This window comes from Leptinotarsa decemlineata, unplaced genomic scaffold (assembly GCF_025532065.1).
Source record: "Leptinotarsa decemlineata unplaced genomic scaffold, Ldec_3_MD MMD2_tig00026352, whole genome shotgun sequence".
Lineage (NCBI taxonomy): Eukaryota > Metazoa > Arthropoda > Insecta > Coleoptera > Chrysomelidae > Leptinotarsa > Leptinotarsa decemlineata.
In genome coordinates, this window is record NW_027412700.1 from 30,001 (window position 1) to 40,000 (window position 10,000).

Below are 10,000 nucleotides of genomic sequence, written 5' to 3' on the forward strand. Positions count from 1 at the left end.
TCGTTCGTTCGATCAACACAGTTACTTAACGATATTTTTTCCTACGCAACGAGACATCCGAATCATCGTTATAGATTTATCTGGATCGACGATTTCTTAAAAATAATTACTTGTGCGAATTCAACTGTCGATAGAAATAGAAAATGAAGAAAAAAAAATCGGACTTTTTCATAACGAAAATCCACATATATAAATTACACGCCAGGGTAGAGTATCGAATACGAATTCTTTTCAAATATAAATTGTGGTTCTGAAAAGAACCGTTTTTTCTTTCATTACTTCGTCGTACTATTCGATTTTATTAAGCACGTTCTCCGCGGATTCGTCTAGCCAATTGAATATCCTTTGGCATAATAGTAACACGCTTAGCGTGTATAGCGCACAAGTTGGTATCTTCGAAAAGGCCCACCAGATATGCTTCGCTAGCCTCTTGTAGAGCCATAACGGCTGAACTTTGGAATCGCAAATCAGTTTTAAAATCTTGGGCGATTTCTCTTACTAATCTCTGGAATGGTAGTTTTCGGATTAATAATTCCGTACTTTTTTGGTAACGACGAATCTCTCGAAGAGCGACAGTACCGGGTCTGTATCTGTGAGGTTTCTTAACTCCTCCAGTAGCGGGTGCGCTTTTTCGGGCGGCTTTAGTAGCCAACTGTTTTCTAGGGGCTTTACCTCCGGTAGATTTGCGAGCTGTTTGCTTTGTACGAGCCATCGTATACGAATAGTTCCTCAGTCGAACGACAAATACTGATTAGTGAGCCTTCACGATCGGTCGTTAACAGTTTTATTCAGGTATAAGGATAGGGAACTTCTACCATTGGTTGAATCGAAGAAAGTGGGCGTGTCCCCCCAAAAACAAGACAAAACCAGCTTTCCAGCGCCGACGGCCTTCAGTTGTTCTCGAGCATTCGAAGTAGTAATAACGTATTTCGCTCGTACTTTTTTTCTCTATAATCTTCCGTTTGTATTACACAAAATGACTGGTAGAGGAAAAGGAGGAAAGGGATTAGGAAAAGGCGGAGCAAAAAGACATCGCAAAGTGTTGCGAGATAATATTCAAGGAATTACGAAGCCTGCCATCAGAAGATTAGCTCGTCGTGGAGGTGTAAAACGTATATCCGGATTGATATACGAAGAAACTCGTGGAGTACTCAAAGTATTTCTCGAAAATGTTATCAGAGATGCGGTAACATATACAGAACACGCCAAAAGAAAAACCGTCACGGCCATGGACGTAGTATACGCTCTCAAACGTCAAGGGCGTACATTATATGGTTTCGGCGGTTAGATTCATATTCCGACGAGAAATTTACAAAAAAAAAACGGTTCTTTTCAGAACCACAATTTGTTTTCAAAACGAATTCGATTTATATACTTTACTTTGGTGTGAGTAATAATTAACGAATTACCAAATTAAATTCGAACGATATACCCATCTAATTTTAAGCATTATCTGTCATTCTTTTGATTACCTGAATAATTGCTTCATTTTATCCTGTATACTTAACGAAATTATTAATTTCAACCTTACTACATCTGTATACGAAGAAGAAAAGAGAAGAACGATCTGTACAATTAGATTATATACCACTCGGTTTCTAAATCTATAGGACAGGGAAGCTACTGGTATCTAGCTAGCTAGCTAGGTAGCTCCCAAACTATTCAATTATTCACCAATAGAAATTACATATGAAACTTTTCTGAAACGCCGCTTTAAAACGCGATACCATTTGTACGTAAAGAAAAAATTGAAAAAATGAATATTCATAAACTGATCGAAGGTTAATGAACCACTGTCCAAATATTATTGTTTTATGCTTATAATATTCATCTATCCCATTTCACAAATTACTATGAATAATAATAACAACCTATTTTTATATACTCGTCATTCATTTCTGCAGATATTGAAATGTATGTATGCATTCATCTATGCTATATAATTTAATTAGGTATAATTTTTTTTTGTTTTCATTTATTCATTCCAATTTACTCATGATTGTCTATATTGTAATTCCACGAACAAGAATGTATAATATTTCTATGGATATTGTTATGTTTATTCATTTGTATACCTAAATCTGATATTACTGCATACATTTTATTTTCATCACGAATAAACGTACAGACATTCTGATATTTGATTTCAGCAAATAGAAATCACTTGTTTCGGCACGAAAATAAGAAGTTGAACAATAATAATATTATTAATCATGTATACATGTATACGTAAATATGCGCAAGCAAGAAAGAAACAATCGCATATCGTGCTGCGTCAACAATTGTATCGAAAAGCGATGACAAGAAAATAAAAAAAAATATATGCAATTGTCGAATTCATTAGAGAAAATCGTTGTGGCCCTGATAAGGGCCGATATTTTATTTGTCGCTTTCCTCTCTCAGGAAATGTGTACTTATGCCTTCTTTTCGGTTTTTTTCGGTAACAAAACCGCCTGAATATTGGGCAAAACACCACCTTGAGCAATGGTTACTCCTGATAACAATTTATTGAGTTCTTCGTCGTTTCGAATGGCCAGCTGTAAATGTCTAGGAATGATACGGGTTTTTTTGTTATCGCGAGCCGCATTACCGGCCAATTCCAAGACTTCAGCTGCCAAATATTCCATTACTGCGGCTAAGTAAACCGGGGCGCCGGCACCAACTCGTTCGGCATAATTTCCCTTACGAAGGAGTCGATGAATACGTCCTACTGGGAATTGGAGTCCAGCCCGACTGGAACGGGACTTTGCCTTTCCCTTAACTTTACCTCCTTTTCCACGTCCAGACATGTCGAATCGTAGATTAGTATTATATATCGGATAAATTTAAAGAATTCACTGAGAATTATTCGATGTTGCTCTAACAGTAGCTTTCTATACAATGATTTCTATATAGAATCGACCTGTATTAATACCGTCCTACCGACCAATGGGCGTTCTCGAACGCTCAACTTTCCGGTGGGCGGAGCCTACTAGAGTTCCAGTTACTATCTGAAATAGTGACGACAGAGTGGCGTCTTTTACATTGAGTCGAAAGCAAACCTGCACGATAGTACTTGTTTGTTTGATATTGACGAAATTAAATTTTCAGAATGCCACCCAAAGCTAGTGGAAAGGCTGCGAAGAAGGCCGGAAAGGCCCAAAAGAATATATCGAAGACCGATAAGAAAAAGAAGAGGAGGAGGAAGGAAAGTTACGCAATTTATATCTACAAAGTATTGAAACAAGTCCATCCCGATACCGGAATATCCAGTAAAGCGATGAGCATCATGAACAGTTTCGTAAATGATATATTTGAGCGTATCGCAGCGGAAGCCTCCCGTCTTGCTCATTATAACAAGCGATCGACTATTACGAGCAGAGAAATTCAGACTGCAGTACGTCTGTTACTTCCTGGTGAATTGGCGAAGCACGCCGTCAGCGAAGGCACCAAAGCAGTTACGAAATATACCAGTTCGAAATAATTTACTTATTCCGGTCTACGATATACATTCTTAAAAAAAAACGGTTCTTTTCAGAACCACAAAATATTTATGAAAGAATTCTTACAATATCGTTTCGACGCTGAATGATAATTTATTTTTGCTAGGGCGCTAGGTCTCACTCGGTTGGGTTGCCTTGTTATCAGTACATTGTTACCTCCTTTCGTGAAACGCGCGATGATAATAAATAATTTTGCCACCTATATTTAGATGGTGCTTACCTACCTATCAACCTAAAAAGTTAACGTTCGTTACTGTTATACTAGTCATGTACTCTATTACTTATGTTATTTTTTAACGTGTTTTTTATTTACGTGCTAATATGTTGTCTAAAAACGTTTATGATTAGCATTTCTGATTTCGACTATAACATTGACGATTTATATATTTCGGGTGGGGGTGGGTGTGTATTACTCCGTTATAGATAGAGCTCACAGTATCGTCGTTCGTTCGTTCGTTCGTTCGTGTTGTAGTATCGACCTTTTTATTGAAAGTATATTACGATGATTATATCTTATCGAATATAACATTAATAACGTTCGTTATTATTCGAATGCCGTTTTCATCGAACACTTTTATAGGGATAATTTTTGAAAATGTTGATGCTATTAGAAGCGTCGGTTCTTGGTTATAGTCGTGTATGAAGGTAGACACGAGGTCTCTTCGATGCCCCTATTCACTCGTGTATTTATCGAGTATTATCGGCTAATGTATCATGTTTCTATAGACAGTCGCGCCTATGATATTTATTCGAAGGTTCCTTCCAGATCATCGATTACGAGTATTTTCGGAAAGGAATTGTCTGGAGTTACGTCAAAATCATCAATACTTCATATTTCATTGTAATTTACTGTGAGTTGTCGAGGTTTAATATTAGCTTTTTCTTATCAGAAAATATTTTCGGAATACGTAGAATCTATCCACGTTATTGTGCTAGTCGAAGTCTAAATAGGAAACCGGCATTGATTTCGTAAAGAAGTTGATGCGAACATTTCGACAGCAGAATGGAAGCCGTCAATATCGTGTCTAACGAGAATGTCGAGCGTTCAGTCTCCCGTCCGCCTGTGCTTCGACCCAGAATATTTAAACAAACGGAACACCAGAGGACTACATCATTCTCTCTAGACGCCTAACGAGTGTAGCATCTATCTTCCGAGAATATATTGTCAGTTGTTTTTTTACTATGGCAGACATAGAAAATCAGAATTCTTCGGCTTCGGCTAATTCATCTTCGTCGCCGCAGGCACAGTCTACTGCGAAGAAAGAAAAGAAAGTTAAAAATCCAAGAAGTAAACCTTCTCACCCACCTACGTCGGAAATGGTTAATAACGCTATTAAAGGATTGAAGGAACGGGGTGGTTCCTCTTTACAAGCCATAAAAAAATATATTGCGGCGAATTATAAGGCTGACGCAGAAAAAGTGGCACCTTTCATCAAGAAATATCTTAAATCTGCGGTTGCTTCCGGATCATTAGTACAAACTAAAGGAAAAGGTGCATCGGGGTCGTTCAAATTGGCATCGGCATCTTCTGGTTCGGCAAAACCGTCGGCTACCGAAAAGAAAACGTCCGGTACGGCCGGTGCGAAGGCCAAAAAAACTCCCGTTAAACGCGTAGCTGGTGAAAAAGCTAAAACCGGCAAGAAGGCTGCTGCATCACCGAAAGGTAAGAAAGCCTCTCCGGAAAAGAAAGCGGCTGCCGCAGCCAAGCCTAAAAAGGTAACTGCCGAGGATAAAAAGACCGTCGCTTCTAAGGTTTCGTCCGCGACTTCTGCTAGTAAAACCAAGTCTCCTTCGAAAGCAAAGAAAACTAACAAAGGACCAACAAAAAAGCCGAAAGCACCCAAACCGAAAACCGCGAAAGCGACCCCTGCATCGGCATCTTCTCCGAAAGCCAAAAAAGCTGCCTCTCCAAAAAAGAAGAAGTAAATTCTTCTATCAGTTGACTTCTCTCTCCGGCGACGAAGTCTAAGAAAACAAATGGCCCTTTTCAGGGCCACAATTTTTTTTACAAGAATTCGTATATAATTCAACTGTCCAACAAATATATAAATAAATAGTCAGAACTACCTACCTAGCCTATCCCTATAAACAGAAAAAAAATAGATAAATAATATTTCTTCCGCCGCCGCCGCCGACTATCGAATTGATATGAATCGAATAATTTCGTAAAAGAGTAAAAATTAAAAAATATTGCTCTGTCTTTCTATTTCATTGAAATATGTCTTGTGAACAGTTGACTTATTTTCTGATATTGGGATCGTTTCAGGAAAATGAGTCAAAATCATTTCGAGATTTCCAAACTAAGGGTGTTCCATTTGAGAAATCACTGATTTTTATATCTTCAGAATTACTCATCGACTCCTAATACCTCGTTCATCATTTTGGAAATGTTACTCCTCCTACAAGACGACGGAATGTAATATTTTGATGAATCAATAATAGCTTATGTATTCTATGAGACTTGTTTTCAATTTTATAGGGAAATGGCTCGAGAACCGAATAATACCTACTTTTTCTGTATAAACGATCGAATATCTCGAGAACGATTCATTTTTGGTATAGGGTATATTACAAAAAGTCACTCGAGATTTATGCCAGGTATTCAAAAATATGAATCAGAGGAAATTTACGAAAAGATGGTGATGTTATGAGCGATCTTTCATTCAGTGATCGCTTGTTTTTCGTTATTTATCTCAGCCGTTTCTAAAAATGATCTTTTCGAAAGATTCGTTTCGGAAAGTAAAAAATTTCAGTATTATAATCCATATTTGGATCATACTGAACATGTTCTGCAAACACCCGTGATTTAATATTTACGTGATGCGAGTTATTGAAAATATCATACATTCATTCATTCATTCATTCATATCTATCGATAAACGAATTCTTTCATCAATTGCATTTTGTGGTTCTGAAAAGAACCTTTTTTTTGTATATATTTTCAATATATATTGGGATATATATATATGAAATTAAGCTCGTTCTCCGCGTATTCTCCTTGCTAACTGAATGTCTTTGGGCATAATGGTAACGCGCTTGGCGTGAATGGCGCACAAATTCGTATCTTCGAAGAGTCCTACCAAATACGCCTCGCTAGCTTCTTGCAAAGCCATGACGGCTGAACTTTGGAATCGTAAATCGGTTTTGAAATCTTGAGCGATTTCTCGAACTAAACGTTGAAAGGGTAATTTCCTAATCAACAATTCAGTACTCTTCTGATAACGTCGAATTTCTCGGAGAGCAACAGTACCGGGTCTGTAACGATGAGGTTTTTTAACACCTCCCGTAGCCGGTGCACTTTTGCGAGCTGCTTTAGTAGCTAATTGTTTTCTCGGAGCTTTACCTCCAGTCGATTTACGAGCGGTCTGCTTGGTACGAGCCATTTTCAAAACCTATTGCGAATTGTAACGAACGAAATGTATACCGAACGATAGACGGACAACATATGAACTGAGTCGGCTTATACACGCCAACTATTATATACCATCTAGACGAGACGCCATTGGTCCGATTTCCAGTTGTGGGCGGAGTCATGAAATTTAACAAAACCCGACCGAGTTCGGTGTAGAACTTTAGTCGAAGTCTGTCGTTAGTATCACTAACAGTATTTCATTCGTATCGTGCAGTATATAATTTATTCTTAACATTCGAAATGACTGGTCGTGGCAAGGGAGGTAAAGGTTTAGGAAAAGGAGGAGCGAAACGTCATCGTAAAGTATTGCGTGATAATATCCAAGGAATAACGAAACCTGCCATTAGAAGATTAGCCCGTCGAGGTGGTGTTAAACGTATTTCGGGTTTGATATACGAAGAAACTCGTGGAGTACTCAAAGTATTTCTCGAAAATGTTATCAGAGATGCCGTAACATATACCGAACATGCGAAACGCAAAACCGTCACAGCCATGGATGTTGTATACGCCCTGAAAAGGCAAGGTCGAACCTTGTACGGATTTGGCGGTTGAATTTAATGCCTCCCCCTGTATTGTCCTTACCGTTTCCATAAAAAAAAGGTTCTTTTCAGAACCACAAAAGCTTATGAAATGAATTCGTGTGTATTTTTTATATTTTTGAAGTAAGTCTCAGGTCAAGAAAGTAATACAAATCATGAAATTATGAAACAACAAAATTTAATTGACGCTCCGGAGGGGCGACTTCATTGATGATTCCAGTGGCGCATTTGCTTTTTCAGCTGCAGGAAAACCCGGAAAAACCTGCAGCAGCAGCAAGCACCACATCATGTGAACATCTTGATCTACTAATGTCTTCTCTTTTATAAAACAAAATGTAGGGTATCTCCAGAGACTACAGTAAATTTAGAACATCGCCAGAACACTTAGTGACACGACTATCGTCAAACTTAATCGACCTCTGCCCTCCGGTAGCAAGCAGAATATCGGAAGCGTGAAATAAAAATTTGAATTGGAAATTTTGGCGAAATAACCCGAACGGAAAGTGTAGTGAAAATATAAAAGATAACGGAAAGTGTAGTGAAAATATAAAAGATAACGGAAAGTGTAGTGAACGTTTACCTCTGCCTTCCGCGAACAAGCAGAATATCGGAAGCGTGAAATAAAAATTTGAAATGGAAATTTTGGCGAAATAACCCGAACGGAAAGTGTAGTGAAAATATAAAAGAAAACGGAAAGTGTAGTGAAAATTTAAAAGTAGCGGAAAGTGTAGTGAAAACATAAATATACCGGAAAGTGTAGTGAACGTTTACTTCTGCCTTCCGCGAGCAAGCAGAATATCGGAAGCGTGAAATAAAAATTTGAATTGGAAATTTTGGCGAAATAACCCGAACGGAAAGTGTAGTGAAAATATAAAAGATAACGGAAAGTGTAGTGAAAACATAAATATAACGGAAAGTGTAATGAAAGTTTACCTCTGCCTTCTGGGAGCGAGCAGAATTTCGGAAGCGTGAAGAAAATATTTCAGATGGAAACTTTGGCGAAAATAATCGTGAACGGAAAGTGTGGTGAAAATATAAAAGTATCGGAAAGTGTAGTGAAACATAAATATAACGGAAAGTGTAATGAAAGTTTACCTCTGCCTTCTGGGAGCGAGCAGAATTTCGGAAGCGTGAAGAAAATATTTCAGATGGAAACTTTGGCGAAAATAATCGTGAACGGAAAGTGTGGTGAAAATATAAAAGTATCGGAAAGTGTAGTGAAAACATAAATATAACGGAAAGTGTAATGAAAGTTTACCTCTGCCTTCTGGGAGCAGCAGAATTTCGGAAGCGTGAAGAAAACATTTCAGATGGAAATTTTGGCGAAAATAAATCATGAACGGAAAGTGTGGTGAAAATATAAAAGTATCGGAAAGTGTGGTGAAAATATAAAAGTATCGGAAAGTGTAGTGAAAACATAAATATAACGGAAAGTGTAATGAAAGTTTACCTCTGCCTTCTGGGTGCGAGCAGAATTTCGGAAGCGTGAAGAAAAAATTTCAGATGGAAACTTTGGCGAAAATAATCGTGAACGGAAAGTGTGGTGAAAATATAAAAGTATCGGAAAGTGTAGTGAAAACATAAATATAACGGAAAGTGTAATGAAAGTTTACCTCTGCCTTCCGCGAACAAGCAGAATATCGGAAGCGTGAAATAAAAATTTGAAATGGAAATTTTGGCGAAATAACCCGAACGGAAAGTGTAGTGAAAATATAAAAGATAACGGAAAGTGTAGTGAAAACATAAATATAACGGAAAGTGTAATGAAAGTTTACCTCTGCCTTCTGGGAGCGAGCAGAATTTCGGAAGCGTGAAGAAAAAAATTTCAGACGGAAATTTTGGCGAAAATAATCATGAACGGAAAGTGTGGTGAAAATAACGGAAAGTGTGGTGAAAATATCGGAAAGTATAGTGAAATTTTCGCCAAAATTTCTCTTTGAAAATTTTTTATCACGCTTCCGAAATTCTGTTTGCTCCCATTAATTCAAGTATCGTCTCACCGTCTCAACTCATATGTTGTAATGGCGAGAAAGCGGTATAGGCCTTACACAAATTTTCACTACACTTTCCGATAAACATTGTAATCGAGACGTCCTGTTGTCAGAACGTTATCCTATAATATTTTAATATATCGATCGATATGCGTATTCATGTCTGATACAATATCATATCGACGGATATAAATTATATTGACTAGGACTATACGAAAAGTGGAAAAAACCGAAAGTCGCGTAGGGTCCCGTCAGCGTTAACGGAAAACGGGCGATGTGCTCGAAACGCCGCTATAGGGGGATAGGTACGTTTCGAAACGGATCGAAAACGCTTCCTCTATAGTATCGGCAGACGCTTGCTCGAGCGCTGTCGGTACCGTGGTCACCGATAACCAAATCACACGATATTCGTTTTTCTGCTGAATAATAACATTAATTCGATATCGTGTCGAGTGCGGGCTTCGCCCACGGTGGTGTGGATAGTTCGTAGTAGTATATCTTCTGCTTCTACCCAACCGAAACCGTCAGACACTGCGAGATCGCGGATTTAGCGAGCGTTTCTACGTAAGCGGTCCC

At 38.2% G+C, this 10,000-nt stretch overlaps 3 protein-coding genes across 3 annotated transcripts in view; 1 reads left to right on the plus strand and 2 right to left on the minus strand.

Moving 5' to 3' along the window:
• Window positions 1–712, minus strand: part of LOC141486261 (histone H3-like) — a 3,876-nt gene extending 3,164 nt beyond the window's left edge. The window contains exon 1 of the mRNA XM_074183999.1: window positions 362–712. Coding sequence (XP_074040100.1) covers window positions 362–712 — 351 coding nt within the window. The remainder of the gene's footprint in view (window positions 1–361) is intronic.
• A 1,564-nt stretch (window positions 713–2,276) lies between these two features.
• LOC141486262 (histone H2A) lies at window positions 2,277–2,935 on the minus strand. The gene has a single exon (XM_074184000.1). It carries the CDS (start codon window positions 2,787–2,789, stop codon window positions 2,415–2,417), a length of 375 nt encoding a protein of 124 aa, XP_074040101.1. The 5' UTR covers window positions 2,790–2,935; the 3' UTR covers window positions 2,277–2,414.
• LOC141486263 (histone H2B) lies at window positions 2,936–3,499 on the plus strand. The gene has a single exon (XM_074184001.1). It carries the CDS (start codon window positions 3,092–3,094, stop codon window positions 3,461–3,463), a length of 372 nt encoding a protein of 123 aa, XP_074040102.1. The 5' UTR covers window positions 2,936–3,091; the 3' UTR covers window positions 3,464–3,499.
• Window positions 3,500–10,000: the final 6,501 nt, after the last annotated feature.

What these genes read in the sequence shown, in the direction of transcription:
- LOC141486263 (XM_074184001.1), top strand. Translation starts at nt 3,092, where the DNA reads ATGCCACCCAAAGCTAGTGGAAAGGCTGCGAAGAAGGCCGGAAAGGCC.
- LOC141486262 (XM_074184000.1), bottom strand. Translation starts at nt 2,789, where the DNA reads ATGTCTGGACGTGGAAAAGGAGGTAAAGTTAAGGGAAAGGCAAAGTCC.